The sequence below is a fragment of the Phyllobates terribilis genome, unplaced genomic scaffold (genome assembly GCF_046119375.1).
Source record: "Phyllobates terribilis strain yellow unplaced genomic scaffold, ASM4611937v1 Scaffold_11__3_contigs__length_659146591, whole genome shotgun sequence".
In the NCBI taxonomy this organism is placed as follows: Eukaryota; Metazoa; Chordata; class Amphibia; order Anura; family Dendrobatidae; genus Phyllobates; species Phyllobates terribilis.
Window position 1 is genome coordinate 98,709,355 of NW_027362771.1, and position 19,325 is coordinate 98,728,679.

The window sequence follows — 19,325 nt, forward strand, 5'->3', positions numbered from 1 at the left end:
GAGAAGTCACCATTCAACCAGTCACTGGACCATTGGGACCTGTAATTGGCTGCAGTGGTGAAGTGACTTTGGTCAGAGCATCATCAGAAAAAAATCTGATAATGCGCTTATCAATGTCACCTGACAGTTGCAGCCAATTACAAGCTTCATCTGTCCGATAGCTGGTTGAATGGTGACATCTTCACTTCCTGTCTCTGTGCAGAGAATGGAGAGGTTTGTGCTGAATCCACGTGTGTGTCAGTATGGAAATATTACTGAATATACAGTACAGACCAAAAGTTTTGACACACCTCATTTAAAGATTTTTCTGTATTTTCATGACTATGAAAATTGTACATTCACACTGAAGGCATCAAAGCTATGAATTAACACATGTGAAATTATATACTTAACAAAAAAGTGTGAAACAACTGAAAATATGTCTTATATGCTAGGTTCTTCAAAGTAGCCACCTTTTGCTTTGATGACTGCTTTACACACTCTTGGCATTCTCTTGATGAGCTTCAAGAGGTAGTCACCAGAAATGGTTTTCACTTCACAGGTGTGCCCTGTCAGGTTTAATAAGTGGGATTTCTTGCTTTATAAATGGGGTTGGGACCATCAATTGTGTTGTGCAGAAGTCTGGTGGATACACAGCTGATAGTCCTACTGAATAGACTGTTAGAATTTGTATTATGGCAAGAAAAATGCAGCTAAGTAAAGAAAAACGAGTGGCCATCATTACTTTAAGAAATGAAGGTCAGTCAGTCTGAAAAATTGGGAAAACTTTGAAAGTGTCCCCAAATGCAGTTGCAAAAACCATCAAGCGCTACAAAGAAACTGGCTCACATGAGGACCGCCCCAGGAAAGGAAGACCAAGAGTCACCTCTGCTTCTGAGGATAAGTTTATCCGAGTCACCAGCCTCCAGAAATCGCAGGTTAACAGCAGCTCAGATTAGAGACCAGCTCAATGCCACACAGAGTTCTAGCAGCAGACACATCTCTTCAACAACTGTTAAGAGGAGACTTTGTGCAGCAGGCCTTCATGGTAAAATAGCTGCTAGGAAACCACTGCTAAGGACAGGCAACAAGCAGAAGAGACTTGTTTGGGCTAAAGAGTACAAGGAATGGACATGAGACCAGTGGAAATCTGTGCTTTGGTCTGATGAGTCCAAATTTGAGATCTTTGGTTCCAACCACCGTGTCTTTGTGCGACGCAGAAAAGGTGAACGGATGGACTCTACATGCCTGGTTCCCACCGTGCAGCATGGAGGAGGAGGTGTGATGGTGTGGGAGTGCTTTGCTGGTGACACGGTTGGGGATTTATTCAAAATTGAAGGCATACTGAACCAGCATGGCTACCACAACATCTTGCAGCGGCATGCTATTGCATCTGGTTTGCGTTTAGTTGGACCATCATTTATTTTTCAACAGGACAATGACCCCAAACACACCTCCAGGCTGTGTAAGGGCTATTTGACCAAGAAGGAGAGTGATGGGGTGCTACGCCAGATGACCTGGCCTCCACAGTCACCTGACCTGAACCCAATCGAGATGGTTTGGGGTGAGCTGGACCGCAGAGTGAAGGCAAAAGGGCCAACAAGTGCTAAGTGACTCGCCCCCTGGGCCGTGGGGCAATCGGATCCGGGCAATAGGGAGACGATGGGGGTAGTAGTGGCGACCCCGTTCCGTGGCTCAGGGTGGTCAGGCCAATGGTAGTCTGCTACGTTCTGCTGATAATGTCCGACTACGCCACCCGTGGATTTGCGGTCATTAGGTACCGCCGTTGCAAGGCAGACCGCTGGAGCTGATGATGTGTGCAGCTGGGATGGTGTGACTCCCCACGGGAAGAGTGCGCCCCAGGGCAGTGTAGTGGATGTTGGGAGTGATGGTAGTGAGAGTCCCAGTGCTGATAGTGCTGGAGGAGCAAGGAGCACACAGACAACAGGTTGCAGTCCAGGGTCTTTACTAGAACAGGTAAATTGACCCACAAACAGTCCCGGCTAGGAGGGGACCTGGATGTCTGAGAGCAACGGGGAAATTGGCCCTGGTCAGGGTGAGGGTGTAGGCCTACCGTGCTTTCTGTGCTCCTTCTGGCTATCTCCTCGTTATAGGGTAACAGCCCACGTTTCCGAGCTTTCCGTGTATTCTCGCCTGTATGGCCTGCGACGTGGGTTCCTTTCTGCTCCCAGCCTTGTACGGCTTTACTGGTCCCTTCTGTTGTGGCAGGGCCTCCAGGCTTCTTAGGCCAAGGAATATACAGTCCCTTGCGGACTGGTTATCTGCTGGAGGATGTGGAATCCTCCCAGCCTCCGACACCAAAGTCTGGTAAAGAAAGTCTTTTATCTGCCAAGACAGGCTCGCTTCGCCTCTTGTCTTGGCTTGTGGCTCTCCTCCTGCCACACTTCCTCTTAGGTGCAATACAAAACTGTCTGTCCCTGCTCTGCTCTGGGACAAGTCTCAGTCCTGAGACAGGCCTTCAAGTTCTCTCTAACCCTGCCCCCAGTGCCAGCTTTTATAGGGGCAGCCAGCTCCCCCTACTGGCCTGAGACAGGAGGCATTGCATGCTAATATTTCCCTGACTAGAGAACCTCCCCCTTGCTCTCAGACACAGCTTTAATGCATTTTGTGGCATCCAGGCCAGGGTGACACACTAAGCATCTCTGGGAACTCCTTCAAGATTGTTGGAAGACCATTTCCGGTGACCACCTCTTGAAGCTCATCAAGAGAATGCCAAGAGTGTGCAAAGCAGTCATCAAAGCAAAAGGTGGCTACTTTGAAGAACCTAGAATATAAGACATATTTTCAGTTGTTTCACACTTTTTTGTTAAGTATATAATTCCACATGTGTTAATTCCTAGTTTTGATACCTTCAGTGTGAGTGTACAATTTACATAGTCATGAAAATACAGAAAAATCTTTAAATGAGAAGGTGTGTCCAAACTTTTAGTCTGTACTGTATATATCTACACATCCAGGCCCCAGGTAACATTTTATTTTGCCTGGACAATCCCTTTAATACTCCATTAAATATTAAAATAGTTAAATTGCTTGTCCAAGCATAATCTTTCTCGACCTGGCTTTGGCTGTATAGAGACTGCCTAATAGGCGGTCTGTTTATCAAGGCAACTGTTAGATGCCCATTGAGTACGATGCATTACTCCTATTTTGATTAATGGGACCTGTGTGTGATATGACATTCATTGCGTACCTTTGAGTAATTTTCCTATCTGTGGCACTGTAAATTGGAAATTATTATTATTTATTATTATTGCACCATTTATTCCATGGCACTTCACATGTGAATAGGGGGTATACAGATCAAAAACAATTACAATAATCCTTAGCAAAAGTCATCAACTGGTACATGAGGAGAAAGGACCCTGCTCGCGAGGGCTCACAATCTACAAGGGATGGTTGAGGATACAGTGGGTCAGGGTAGAGCTGGTCGTGCAGCGGTATGGTGGGACGAGGATTACTGCAGGTTGAAGGCTTGTCAGAAAAGGTAGTTCTTCAGGTTCCTTTTGAAGGTTTCCACGGTAGGCGAGAGTCTGATATGTTGGGGTAGAGAGTTCCTGAGTAGGGGGGATGCACGGGAGAAATCCTGTATTCAGTTTTATCTGTTAAGTTTTAGAAATCTAGCAGAGAAGAAGGATGAAATAGCAGATAGACATTGTGGGATTCTGGTTAGTAAGGAGGTGATGTTGGGGTTAAGAGAGGTAGATCTCTGGGTCATCAGCATAGGGATGATACTGAAAGCTGGGATACTCTGAGCTGTCCCACGGCGGAGGTGTAGATGGTGAAGAGTAAGTCCTAGAACTGAGCCTTGGGGGACACCAACAGATGGGCAGTGAGATAAGGAGGGTAGTACGTGAGGGGGAGACGCTGAATGTCCGGTCTGTTAGGTATGAGAAGATCCAAGATAGGGCCAGGTCTGTGATGCCAACAGATGAGAGAATCTGTAGTAAGAGGGAATAGTCTACTGTATCGAAGCCAGATGGCAGATCCAGGAGGAGGAGGACAGTAGTGTCGCTTGGATTTGGCAGTTAGTAGGTCAGTGGTGACGTTAGTCAAGGCAGTTTCAGTGGAATGGTGCGGTCGGAAAGCAGATGATTGTAAGCCGTCAAAGAGGGAGCAGGAGGAGAGGTGGGATGACAGTTCAAAATGGACGGGTTGTTCCAGTAGTTTTGAGGCATAAAGGAGAAGTGATATGGGGTGATAGCTAGACAGAGCATGGGTCAAGGAAGGAATTTTTGAGGATGGGTGTGATCGAGGCATGTTTTGAGGCATGAGGGGAAGACACCAGTTGTTAGTGACAGGTTGAAGTGGATTAGGGTTGGGATGAAGACTGTGCTAAGGTTAGAGATGAGATGGGACAGGAATGGGTCAAGTTCATAGGTGGTGAGGTGTGATTTGGAGAGTAAAGAGGTAAGTAGATCTTCTGTAATGGTGGATGTGAAGATCTGAGGTAGTGGGTTGTAATAATCACCTAGGCTGGTTAACGACGCAACAATATTTTATTCCTTACATCAAGGTTTTACATCAATTTTTCAAATCCCACCAAGTACAACATCATAAGGAGTTTGTATGTTCTCCCCGTGTTTGCTTGGGTTTCCTCCAGGTTCTCCGGTTTCCTCCCACACTCCAAAGACATACCGATAGGGAATTTAGATTGTGAACCCCAATGGGGACAGTTCCCATAATGTCTATAAAGTGCTGTGGAATTAATGGTGCTATATAAGTGAGTAAAATAAATAAATGGCCAAAATACAGTTTTCTCAGTCCTCAAGTTCCCAACCCAGGATCAGTAGTTCCACTGTCTTTGTATCATACGATACTCACTGTCCCCCAACTTTTGCTGGCCCCACGGATTTACTATCTCCAGCCAGTATAGTCTGTAGTCATAGTCCACGATCCTCCAGATGACAGATAAAACTATGAAAGCACAGGTATCCAGTAGCAACAGTCCTTTAAGAAAGTTTAAATCCTAATGATAGATCCCACAACAGTAGCACATTTATTCAGCCCAGTCGGTACTGATCTCCAAAACTCCATAGGCCATCCATCCCAGGGCTACAAGACCTCTGTCTAGCTCCTCTCCCTTTGACGACATTCCACACAACTCTAGCATGTTTATCCAGCCCAGTCGGCAGCCGATCTCTCCTCCATATGCCATCGATCCATCCAGGGTCCAGGTCCTCAGACTAGATCCTATCCCTTCGACATCATTCCACCAACTCCCTGACTAAATATGTGGCTTCTCTCTCCCTAGCCGGGATCAGCCCCCTGAATCAGAAGTGATCACACCCTCCCCCTTAAACATTTGCTTTTCGCTTAAGGCTATGTGCCCATGATGCAGAAATGCTCTGGATTTTTTCCTGAGCATTTCTGCATCTCCCTGGCAGAAAAAGACGCATACGGATTGTACATGCGTTTTTCCTGCCAGGGACATGTGGATGTGAAGCGTTCTTCACATGCATTTCTGCATGCTCGTTGACAAGTGCTTTCCAAGCGATTTTAGCATCACTTGGAATGTTCTTGACAACTTGGTCACACTATATAAATCCATGCAAACGGCATGGATTTATATAGTGTGACCCCAAAGAATGTCAAAAAATAAAAAAATAAATCTATACTTTCCTTCTGATGTCCCCCGGAGTCTCGCTTCGCTCCGTCCTGGCTTGCCGGGAGCTCGCAGTACACTGAAGGACCTGCCGACATCAGCGTCGCGTGACCCGTCTCTTGACTAAATGATGTCTTCGCAGGTCCTTCAGTCCACCATCAGAAGGTAAGTATAATATTTATTTTTTATTTTATTCTTTTTTTTACAGGTTCTATGGTACCCAGGTCCGGAGAAGAGTCTCCTTGGATTCCGCATGTACAGATGCAGTGATGCGGAATCCAAGCGTTCCAATGCAAGTCAATGGCGGCGAAAACGCAGCGCTTCCACAAAATAATTGGTAGTGCTGCGTTTTACCGCAGCATGTGCACAGCACATGCTGATTATCATTGGGGAACATGGCTGGCCTTCTACCATGCTTTTTTTAAGCGTTTCTGCAGCGTTTTTGCCGCTGCGGAAACGCTTAAAAAACGCTTCGTGGGCACACAGCCTAAAGAGTGAAGGATATCTCAGAAGCTCATCACTGTTAACTGCATGTGAGACCTCCTGTGGTTATGGCTCCGCTTCGTCTACTGTGCCCATTCACACAATGGGACTAGTGGCTGTTAGAACAATGACTTAAGGCCCCTAAGATATTAACGAGATTAACAGATTTTATATTTACCTTTAGCTATCTCTTGTCAGGCCTTATATATACATAAGTTCCAGCCAGCATGCCTTTCTCTGCTTACTGTCACTGAATGGAAACATTGATTCCTGAAGCTGAACACTTTGCAAGTGAAATTAGTGCACATAAACTGACGAGCAAGCAGAACATTAATAAAACACAGCAAGCAAATCACTAATAAAGCACAACAATAGTATCGACAGAACCGGTGCTCTGTGCTGGAAAAAGTCCAGTCAGTCTTTGGGTATGTGCCCACGTAGCATTTTACAAGCGTATATGCTGCTGAATTTCCGCAGCGTAAACACTTGGTAATCCGCCCCCCATGGTCCCCAATGACAAGCCGCAATGTCAATGCCCATGCTGCGGATTTATGCTGCGCTCAAAAATCCGCAGCATGTCCATTAATTTTGCGGACACGCAGCGTAATCGCCGCCATTGACTTGCATTGAAACGCATAATATCCGTGTCAATACATTTGTACACACGGATATTATGCTTTTCTATGTGCGGATGGTACCCTAGTCTGGAGGAGAGGAGACTCATCCAGACCTGGGTACCATAGAAACTGTAAAAAAAAGAATTTAAAGTAAAAAATAAAGTTTATACTCACCTTCTGATGTCCTCCCGGTGTTTTGTCTGCTCCTTCCGGTCTATTGCAATGCTCCCGCTGTTGTGAAGGACCTGCCATGACGTCACTGAGTCATGTAACCCATCACATGGCTCAATAACGTCACCGCAGGTCCTTCACAACACCGCGAGCCGCCCAACACACCGGACGTGGCAGAGAGAACACCGGAAGGTGAGTATAAACTTTATTTTTTACCAGTTTTCTTTTTTTTTTAACTAACTTGGTCACACTACTATAAATCCATGCCGGTTGCATGGATTTATATAGTGTGAACAAGTTGTCAAGCACTTTTCCAAGTGATGCTAAAATCGCTTGGAAAAGCGCTTGTCAACCCGCATGCAGAAATGCATGCAAAGACGCTTGACAAACGCTACTACCTGGCGGAAAAACCGCATGCGTTTTTCCTGCCAGGGAGAAGCGTAAAAAATATGCAGCATTTCTGCATCGTGGGCACATAGCCTTAGTAAGTGACCAGCTCCTCCCCCACTTTTTCAGCACGGGCACGAATGTAAGAGGTCTTCCTTTTATAAGAACGAAACTTTATATCATCCAGTTTCCTCAAAGGATATTCCAAGTCGCCCTTGCGAATAAACTCCACAATCGCCATTTCACCCTGGTGTACATCAGCATAGTAGACACCTCCAGCTTTTCTCAGATCTTTCAGATCCTGCCAACTCCCTGATGGGGGAAGCCCTGAGACAAGGACTCTGTATACAGCTCGCTGAGACAGGTGTCTGTTCCTCCCACGGGATCCTCCGTATCCTCCCCCTGATCCCCGTTTTGTCCTGAGAAACTCCACACGTACCCAATGCGAACCAAACTTGTATCCATTGCGACCAACCCCAGAGTGCGGACACCGAGCTACAAGGATGGTCACTTGGCGGCTTCGTAAAGGGCGTTCTGGGGGGACAATATCTGGACTGACCAGGGTGATGGTAGAACCAGTGTCCCGAAGTCCCTGGGCCTCCTCCTTGATGTCCGTTACCTCCCCCAGGTCACAGTCCTTCATGGTAACAGTCATTGCATTTTGTGTATTACCCCTGGCGGGGGCAAGTTAATCTTTGGCATGTTGAGATTGCTCCATTCCCTCTCGGATGACGCAGTGTGAACTGGTCCTTGACTTCAGGTTACGACATTGGCCCAGTGGCACACCAATTCTGCTCCCAGATTCTTTCCCAGAAACACATCTCCTGGTAGGTGCCGCACTACTCCTACATCCACATTCCATGACAGTGACCCCAGTCTAAATGTAGTCGGGCCTTCCAAGTCTTCAAAGATTCTCTTCCGGGTTTGTTGACTAACATACGGCTGCCGGGAACAATACATCGGTCCGGTACTAGATGGTCTTTTATCAATGTGACTGAGGCTCTGGAATCACGGAGCCCCATAACCTCCACGCCCTCTACCCAGACCGGCTGCAGATGCTGGTTAATGGACTCTGAGGTGTCCCATCTAGTGGTACGGGACACTTGTCCTTGTACCACATATGCCTCTTCTTCCAGTCAGGGTAGTGGGAACCTCTCACCCTCAGTATTCCAGCCCCATTGCAGCAGTGTTCACTGGTTGGGGACGTGGATGATGTGGGCTAGAACGTTCCTAGCTTTCCCTGACAAGTGTCCCATGCGTCCACAGTTATGGCAGCTTAGCCTTCCTCACCCCAACACAGGCCGTACTTAGGGGCTTGGGAAACCTCCCCCTCTTTGTGAAGTCCGAAATCCCGCAGTTCCTCCTCTGGCCAGTCCTTGGGTCTTCCTGGCATCCCTGTAAGCTCCTGTTCCCGACTCGCTGGGGCTGTACTTCCACGTAGCCGGGTCGATTAACAGACCAGTCATCAGCCCATCTTGCAGCCTCAGAGTGGGAAGTGTCAATGGGGATGTTGAAGTCGCCCATGATGATAGTGGGGATGTCAGCGGAAAGGAAGTGAAGTAGCCAGGTGGTGAAGTGGACGAAGAAGGTGATGGCTGGTCCTGGGTGGCGGTAAATGACGGCCAGTTGGAGGTTGGAGGGGAAGTAGATGCGCACACAGTGAACCTCAAAAGAGGCAATGGGATTTGGGTGAAGGCGCAGTTATCTGACAGGAGAAAACCAACTCCTCCGCCATGCTTGCCGCTGGGGCGGGGTGTGTGGGAACGGTGGAATCAACCGTACGAAAGTGCAGCTGGAGAGGCTGTGTCAGAGGGGGTGAGCCAGGTTTCAGTGATGCAGAGGAAGGAAAGTTTGTTAGTAATGAAAAGATCATGGATGTAGGAAAGTTTGTTGCAGACGGAGCGAACGTTCCATAGAGCTCCTGTTAGTGGGACTGGGGAAGCAGGGGCTGGGCGGATGGGTATAGGGTTAAAGAGGTTGCGAGATCTGCTCTGTTGGTCAAAAGACTTAGACAGCTTTCAGATAAGGCAGATTTTCACTGCAGGTTCTGCATTTAAGATTCTCTGCCAGGTACAGCAAAGTTTACATAAATGGGATGATGGTAAAATATTGAGATTTTAGGGCTTCGTGTGGATTTGCTAATTTGCTGCATATCTTATACTGATAAAGCAATCTTCAAGAGAATGCTTGTCTTGTATGCTGAGCATTTCAACTCAATCTGTGTAGCCTGGCATCTACAATTTATAGTGAATAAGTAACCAAGTGTTTGTTTTTTTATGATTTGCTTTATCTGTTCGCGCAAATATTTTTATTGAATTTTAATAATATAGAATTGAAAACATCAACCCCAACACCCCCATCCCACCCCCATATGAGGTTTCACCACTTCTGAGAAAACTCTCTCATAAACACGAAAATAATTACTCATTTTTGTCATATTGTGTTTACATCACTTCATTGGGCCAGAGATAGACAATCTTTTTCAATATTAAAAAGGGGACTTTAACAAAATGGTGTACAATCACTGGATGGAAGGGGGCAAGCACTGACTCATTGAGGCCTTAAAGCCTCATATATTCCAGTTGAATGTCTCTCGATGAATACTTTTCTCCATTGAAATAAGCCAATTGACCTTGTCAACAAATTCTCGTTTTGTAGGTGGAAGTTCCTGCATCCAAGGTTGTGCAATAAGCTTTCGAGCCATATTTAGCATAGCCTACTGCTTTCAGGCCATATTTAACATAGTCTACTGTGGTTTTTGTGTGGTTCAGAAGCATGGAGGTCTTCAACATATCCCAAGATACATACGAAGGGGGAAAGATAAACATTCACAGTATAGATTCTATATCCGAAAATTGTTTGATCACACCATTATCCACAATTTGTGAAACACATCTTATACCCTTACATTTCCAGTGCCCAAAGCCCTCCAAGCTATGAAGGGTGTATCCCAAGGAGAGGCTAACTTAGTACAAAAACAGAAGGGAATACGGGGTAAAGGAATAGTCAGCTCACCAAACGTTGATTAGCAGTCTTCATCTGTTAGGCAGCGCACGGAGCCGTCCCAGTCTCGGACCTGCTGTTTTTCTGGTCAGCAGATTTATGTGTGTATCTTTCTTCCTTACTAGCTTTACCATGATTAAGGCGTTAAGCTGAAACTAGTTGGTCTGTTTCTTCTCTGTCTTTTGGATCTCATTTGGTGACCTGCTACTACAGTTTTTAATGTGATCAATAAGTTTCACTTTTTATATCTTTGGCTACCGATGGAGGATTTTCTTGTAAACTTAGTACACCCTTCTTTGTGACAGATTTTAAATGTACACATCAGTGTCCAAGCCATATTTAGGTATTCTGAGATATTTAGATTTCAAGATGCAAGTCCAAAAAGCAAGATATGTACAATACAATGTAAATAGCATTAAATGGCACTTTTACTTCTAAATTGTTGAAACAGTAATGAAAAACAGACAAGAAATCCACCAGGGAAATATTCTACATCTCAATCAAAACATAACTTGGCATGTGGAGAATAGTTAAGGATATTTATGAGGCTCCCTATGAGAATTTTCCTTTTGTTGTTCATTTTACAGAAAACCACTCATTGCCACTGTGTACTACTTCTCTTGTGTTCTTTTGTAGACCCTTGACCACAAGCATGTAGTAGAGATTCGCTCATTACTAGCTTTTTTCCCCTGTGAGCACTTTCTTAATGAAAATCATTTTAACAGACTTTTCTTCCCTTTTGTTGAGGGCAAACAGGGATATAACAAAGCCAGCCTCTGTTGGAAAAGTATGTGGACTTTCTTCTAGTTTCTTGGCAGTTTTTATTAAAGAGCCATAACATGAAGTTTCCCAGTGAAATTGACACTTGCATGACCAAAATACTGCTTTTCAGATCCGCCAATTTATCATACGACATGGATTTACTTATTTTTCATTCTATGGCATTTCTAGACCACAATGGCTGTAAAGCAAGACCATGTAAAATAAAAACATAGAAGTTATTCTGTCGTGTCCCCATGCTACTCTGCGTTAAGTATATGATTCCAGAGGATATGCTCAGATGAAGGATATATTGCTTTGGTTTGACTAAGGTTTTTTTTTTTTTGTAGTAAACTATGCCAGTATGTCGCTCACATTACCCCTTACACCTCAAGCCAGGGCCTTTCGCCTAGCCAGATAAGTTTTCACACTTTGCACTGAGGAGGGGCAATACCCCGAAACAGCGTGTCTGCAAATTGAGATTCTGATTTGGTTTTTATCCTAAGTCATATTGCAAGGCTTGTTAAAGGGTCGATATTGACTTGTAGGATGGCTGCTTTCAACAGGTGGCGCTATAGAGTTCTAGTCCTCTTTCTCTCTGAAGATGCAATTTGCATAAATGCTCTCAAAATTCATAGAAAGCTTGTAGGAAAGTCAATTATTTTGGCCAACCCCTCCAATCGATGCTGATGCAAAGCCCAGGGAACACTTGAAAAGTGATTTGCACATGGTACAGAAATTGTTAAATCTTTTTTCTGCGGTATACTTTATTACTGCTCCTAGACATTGATATGTTCTGAAATGTTCCTCTTGCCCCTATATAGTGACTTGGGGTTGTCAGACCTGATGACTGGTTCCCTATAACCTTTATTTGCCTAGTAACTAAATGGGTAAAAAAATAACCTTGTAAGGCCTCACAGAAGATGCATTCTGTTTCTTGAAAAAAAACAATAGACTGTAAACCTGAAGGCCAGCACAGACAGTCTACGGTCATGGCCAAAAGTTTTGAGAATGACACCAAAATTATATTTTCACATGATCTGCTGGCCTTTGGTTTTTATTAGTGTTTGTCTGATGTTTATATCACATACAGAAATATAATTGCAATCATATTATGAGTACCAATAGGTTATATTGACAGTTAGAATGAGTTAATGCAGCAAGTCAATATTTGCAGTGTTGCCCCTTCTTCTTCAAGACCTCTGTAATTCTCCCTGGCATGCTCTCAATCAACTTTTGGACCAAATCCTGACTGATAGCAGTCCATTCTTGCATAATCAATGCTTGCATTTTGCCAGAATTTGTTGGTTTTTGTTTGTTCACCCGTCTCTTGATGATTGACCACAAGTTCTCAATGGGATTAAGATCTGGGGAGTTTCCAGGCCATGGACCCAAAATCTCTATGTTTTGTTCCATGAGCCATTTAGTTATCACCTTTGCTTTATGGCAAGGTGCTCCATCATGCTGGAAAAGGCATTGTTGGGCACCAAACTGCTCTTGGACGGTTGGGAGAAGTTGCTCTTGGAGGACATTCTGGTACCATTCTTTATTCATGGCTGTGTTTTTAGGCAAGACTGTGAGTGAGCCGATTCCCTTGGCTGAGAAGCAACCCCACACATGAATGGTTTCAGGATGCTTTACAGTTGGCATGAGACAAGACTGGTGGTAGCGCTCACCTCTTCTTCTCCGAATAAGCTGTTTTCCAGATGTCCCAAACAATCGAAAAGGGGATTCATCAGAGAAAATGACTTTACCCCAGTCCTCAGCAGTCCACTCCCTGTACCTTTTGCAGAATATCAGTCGGTCCCTGATGTTTTTTCTGGAGAGAAGTGGCTTCTTTGCTGCCCTCCTTGAAACCAGCCCTTGCTCAAAGAGTCTCTGCCTCACAGTGGATGCAGAAGCACTCACACCAGCCTGCTGCCATTCCTGAGCAAGCTCGGCACTGCTGGTAGTCCGATCCCGCAGCTGAAACAGTTTTAAGATACGATCCTGGCGCTTGCTGGTCTTTCTTGGGCGCCCTGGAGCCTTTTTGACAACAATGGAAGCTCTCTCCTTGAAGTTCTTGATGATGCGATAGATTGTTGACTGAGGTGCAATGTTTGTAGCTGCGATACTCTTCCCTGTTAGGCCATTTTTGTGCAGTGCAATGATGGCTGCACATGTTTCTTTAGAGATAACCATGGTTAACTGAAGAGAAACAATGATACCAAGAACCAGCCTCCTTTTAAAGTGTCCAGTGATGTCATTCTTACTTAATCATGACTGATTGATCGCCAGCCCTGTCCTCATCAACACCCACACCTGTGTTAATGAATCAATCACTAAAACGATGTTAGCTGCTCCTTTTAAGGCAGGACTGCAATGATGTTGAAATGTGTTTTGGGGGTTAAAGTTCATTTTCTGGGCAAATATTGACTTTACAAGTACAGTAATTGCAGTTAAGCTGATCACTCTTTGACATTCAGGAGTATATGCAAATTGCCATTACAAAAAATGAAGCAGTAAACTTTGGAAAAATTACTATTTGTCTCATTCTCAATACTTTTGGCCATGACTGTACAAAGGAACTTATTTCTCTACCCCATTAGGTTAATTTCCCATAATGAGTTTTTGATTCTGCATATTTTCACTTCTCAAAAAAACGCAGAGCTTTAAAGTTTCAGCAAAGTGGATTGGATGTATAGGAATCTCATTTCCACTGGGTTTTCTTAGGCTGTGTAAACTGACCCCCGGTGCATTTTTGATATCCACATGTTCATCTCTCTTGTGGGTACACCAAGTTTTCTGTGCACGTTTACTGCATAGTCTTGCATTGGATGCAGAAAATCCACAGGGAAAAAAACTCCTATATGTTTACTGTGTTTGCAGAAACGCACTGAAAATTCATGTAATCCACACATGACCGTATGAATAAAGTTATATCAACGCCAAATACCAGGAAGGATCAAAAACAAAGCTGATTAATTTAAAACATGACAGAACAAAAAGCTGCGAAAACCTCAACGTGAAATACACAATAAAAACGCAATGGAAGAAACACAAGTAACTTAATTTAGCCAATAAATGCAGAAATGCTGCAGAAAATGTGCAATATCAAAAACTCCCCAATACCCATCTTGGGCACGTAGCCTTATAGTCACACTTTTCATAAAAAGGGTGTTTGCTACAGTACATATGTACAGTAAAATTCCTTTTAATATAGCAGCTAATTTTCCTAAAATTCTGATAATAATTTTATTTGTGACACAGAAAATAATAGAATATTGGTTATTAGCATTTTGAGTCTTCCCTAGTGTGCATTTCTTATCCTAATAGATAACTGAGTATGTGTATTATTGTCATACAAAGGAATTTTACAATGTAGGTGACTTGGTGAATATACTCTATACTATTCTTTATCGTTAGTAACCTTCTATCCATGTAATACTACATACTGCCTCAATAGTGTGTGATTTACAAATATATAGGAAAGTGACAATATACAGACTTGATATTACTACAGTCTATTACGTGTGACATTTATTTTTACACTTTTGTTTTCCTATGTAGAATCAAATTGTAATGAGCCAGAATCCTCTAATCTGAGGTAAGTCTTATCAGAACTGATCACTCATACATTTAATCTGTAGGGTGCTTTCACAGTGTGTTATGGCACCCATTCATTGGTCCCATTGGGGCCTATGTCCGAACCCTCTGCAAACCGAATTCAGGTGTATGCTCCAACGGGGTCATAGACTATAATGTTGCTGACAGAGAGAAAGTGCCCTCCGACTTGTATTGCTTTTGGGCATATACGCCTACTGAAGGCGGATACCCAGATGTAGTAGACTGCATCTGGGTGTCCTTCTCCAGTAGACATACACCCCCAAAAATGATGCATAACAGAGCACATGTTCATTCTGTTGACGCCATTAGTCTATGGCCCCATTGGTGCAAACACCCGAATCCCGTTTTGCAGAGGGGTACGGACGTAAGCCTGGACAGGACCAATGAACTGGTGCCAGAACACAGTGTGGGAGCTCCCTTATTTGTTTTGAGTAGAGATGGGAGAATTGATATTCATTACTCCGGTCTGTTCGCCAGGTCACTATTCTTAACAGAATCTCGGTATTCCTGGCTCTTCTTTTCATTGGCCAGGGCTGGATCAAGGTCATCAATGTGGTGTGACGCAAACACATTGTCGCGCCACTTCTCTGTATTAAGAACTGTGTAGTTGGCTATACTTTTCAGTACTTTGAGGAAATGGTTATAGTGCCCCACGCTACCCAAATGTTGTCAAATGGCAATACACTGATATTTGCACACGAGTATTGTGGGCAGAAATTTCTTTACCATTTCTGCATCTCTCGGCAGGAAAACGCAGCCTCAAAAACATTGCGTTTTTACCGCGTTTTTTCAATGGGTGAAAAACACAGGCAAAAATGCAGAAAAAATTGACATGCTGTGGATTTAAAAGCACAGCAAATCCTGAAAGGAAAAATACTGATCACGTGCACGGCACTTCAAGATTCTCATTTCTTTGATGGCATAAGGATTCCCTATCGTTTTTGTGCCAATTCTGCACAGCAAAAACGCACTGTGTGCACACAACCTAGCAGTGTATGGGTACATTCTTTGTATATATTGTCAGATCAGATCTACAATTGAAGTTCATTCAGCCAGTGTACGTTACTGTACTATTTCGATTTGATAATTTTTTGCAAATAGTTTCACTGTGCTCCTTTTTAGGGGAATATAAAGCATATTTAAAATATATAAAGTTGAGGAAATGTATATTTATAGCTCAAAAACATACAAAATATTTTTCCTATGTTTACATGTGTTATGTACAGCCCTCCCAGGGATGAACATGTTGGCCGTTCTAGCTCTGAGCATGAGGACCTCAGCCACTCCCCAATCAGATCTTTTGTATCAATCTCGGAAGCCACAGATTGCCTTGTTGACTTCAAAAAACAGTTCAGGTGTCGGCCGAGCAGCAGAAGAAGCAGTCGACGGGGGCGGGGGAAGAGACGCAGGATGTGACTACAACTCTGTATGTTACAATTATGGACCAAGTATTGACTGTTGGCACAATCTGTAACACATAACTCTTGTCTATATTCTTACAAGAAGTAAATCCAGTATGGTGTAATACACAAGAACATATTACTTTTCCAATGAACTGTCTTCATGATCATATGCAGCTACCTAAGTTTGTGAAGTTTCATGCTTTGTGTATTATAATATAAAGCAATACATTGCTTGGTAAAGTGCCTGTAATTGTAAAATTATAATTTAAGTGATATTTTATTTCCGTATGGCTCACAATGAAAGTTTATATTTTCTGCTGAAATTATACCACTTCAGATAACAATCTTGATGAAACAATAAACCGGAAGTGAGTTCTATTTATGACTGTGTGCATTTTACTACACCCACAATTTTATTATTTTTATTTTTTTTATTTTATACGATTTACTGATCATCACTGTCCCCATTGGGGCTCACAATATGAAATCCCTATCAGTATGTCATTGAAGTGTGGAAGCTGAAGTACAAACATGGGGAGAACATACAAACTCCTTTATGTTGTCCTTTGTGAGATTTTAACCCAGCAGCAGCTGGATATTTTAGGTCCACAAATTTTTGGATAGTGACCGAACCTTCATGATTTGGGCTTTGCATGCCACTATTTTTTTTATTTAACATTAAACAACTGAGATGCAATTGAAATGTAGACCTTTCAGGTTTAATGAACCCTTTTACGACCTTGGATATATAGATATTTCCAAGGTAGTCTCCCGGCACTGATCTGATCAGCTGTCGTTTACCTCTAACAGCCACGGGTGGAACTGCGCTTCACCTGTGGCTGTTAACATGTTACTGTCAATCTCTAATAGCAACATTTAACTCACATGAACCGGAAGCGCATCATAAGACAACACATCGGCGCCCTTGTCATATGATCGCGGGGCGCCGATGGGTTGTCATGACAGACAGGGGTCTGCAGACGACCCCGTGCCTTTCATTGTAAATCTCCTATGAACGATGGCCTGTGGCCGACGTTCATAGGAGATCATGAGTTCTGCTACACATAGCAAGACTGAAGCCCTACTATGTGTAGCACATAAGATCGCAGCTTCACGTCACCTAAGGGTGCTATTGAAACAAGTAAAAAAAATGTAAAAAATAAAATAACATACCAGTATTTCTCGGACTATAAGACACACCTAGGTTTGAGAGGAGGAAATTAGAAAAAAAAATTGAGCAAAAAATGTGGTCATGATGCACTGTAATGGGGGGAGGGGTCTGCTGCTGACACTGTTAAAGGGGTAATGTCCCCCAATTCTATTATCCCCTATCCTGGTATATATGGCCCCCTCTTCCTATTATACGTGGCAACCCAATCCCCCATCCTGGTATGCATGGCATCCCTCCATTCTGGTATGTATGGCACCCCTGATCCCCATCCTGGTATTCATGGCATCCCTGATCCCCATCCTAGAAAAAAGTGCATCTTATAGTCAGAAAAATACGGTAAGTTCAAGTCACCTCCTTTGCCCGCAATAACGGGTGATCAAAACATCGAATCTACCCCAAAATGGTATCAATAAAAACATCATCTCAGCATGCAAAAAATAAGCCCTCACCCAGCCCCAGATCATGCAAAATGATCGCAAGGTGGTGAAGGGGTTAAATGTGTTGAACAAAAATATCCTGTGAAATGTTTAGGAATTACAACCATTTTTCTACAAATCCTCCTCATTTCAGGGGCTCAAAAGTAATTGGACAAATTAACTTCACCATGAATAAAATGTTCATACTTAATACTTTAGAGAGAATTATTTGCAAGCAATGACTGCCTGAAGTGTGGAAGCCATGGACATCACCAAACGTTAGGTTTCTGCCTTTGTGATGCTTTGCCAGGCCTTTACTGCAGCTGACTACAGTTGTTGCTTGTTTGTAGGTCTTTCTGCCTTACATTTTGTCTTAAGCATGAGAAATGCTGCTCACTGGGGTTGAGATCTGATTGACTCGGCCATTGCAGAATATTCTATTTCTTAGGCCACGGCCCCACTATCAGTATTTGGTCAGTATTTTTTCTCAGGAGTGGGAGCCAAAACCAGGATTGGATGATAAATGCAGAATTGGTGACTTGTTTCTATAATAGCTTTTCTCTGATTGTTCCTCACCTGGTTTTGTCTCCCACTCCTGAGAAAAAATACTGACTTAATATTGATAGTGGGGCTGTGGCCTTAGACTTAAAACTCGTGGGTTGCTTTCGCGGTATGATTTGGGTCATTGTCCATCTACTTTATGAAGCCCTCTCCAGTCAACCTTGCTGCATTTGGTTGATTCTGAGCAGAGCGTATAGCCCTGTACGCTTCAGAATTAATCCAGCTACTTCTGTCTTCAGTTACATAATCAATAAACACTAGTGACCCAGTACCATTGGAAGCCATGCATGCCCATGCCATCACACTGCTTCCACCATGTTTTACAGAGAATGTAGTGTGCTTTGGATCATGAACCTTTCTAAGTCTTCTCCATGCCTCCTTCTTCCTATCATTCTGGTACAGGTTGATCTTAGTTTCATCTGTCGAATTAATGCTTTTTCAGAGTTGGACTGGCTTCTTTAGATGTTTTTTGGCAATGTCTAATCTGGCCTTTCCTATTTTTAAGTCTGATTAATGGTTTGCACCTTGTGGTGAACCCTCTGTATTTGCTCTCATTAAGTCTTCTCTTTATGGTAGACTTAAATACTGAAACAAATACTTCCTGGAGAGTGTTTTTCACTTGAGTGGTTGTTGTGAAGGGGTTTTTCTTCACCATGGATAGGATTCTGCAATCATCCACCATTGTTGTCGTCTGTGGACGTCCAGGCCTTTTGACTTCCCAAGCTCACCAGTGCACTTTTTTTTTCTTTTGCAGAATGTACTAAACCGTTGATTTGGCCTGTCCTAACAATTCTGCTGTCTCTCTGATGGATTTCTTCTTTTTTTCAGCCTAGTGATAGTCTGTTTCTCTTCCATTGGCCGCATGTTCTATGTTCAGAGCAACAGCTTCCAAATGCAAATGCCACACCTGGAATCTGTTACAGACCTTTTACCTGCTTAATTGATGATAGATTAAAGTGGAATATCTGAGACTTCAAAAAAAAAAAAGTGCCTGAGCACTACAGTTCCAGATATATCCCCTTTAAAGAGGGAATAGTCCATGCAGCTCATTAAAGAACTTTTGAGATATCCAGTTACTTTTGATCCCTTTAAAAAGAGGCAACTACATATTAAAGTGCTGTAATTCCTAAACCCTTAATCCAATTA

General features: G+C 43.4%; 1 protein-coding gene across 1 annotated transcript in view; it reads left to right on the plus strand.

The window, feature by feature from the left end:
• UIMC1 (ubiquitin interaction motif containing 1) overlaps positions 1–16,413 on the plus strand; it is a 114,448-nt gene extending 98,035 nt beyond the window's left edge. Inside the window, exons 13-14 of the mRNA XM_073651364.1 lie at positions 14,572–14,608; positions 15,855–16,413. Of these exons, the coding sequence (XP_073507465.1) occupies positions 14,572–14,608; positions 15,855–16,044 (227 nt within the window). The 3' untranslated portion in view covers positions 16,045–16,413. The remainder of the gene's footprint in view (positions 1–14,571; positions 14,609–15,854) is intronic.
• The last annotated feature ends 2,912 nt before the right edge of the window (positions 16,414–19,325 follow it).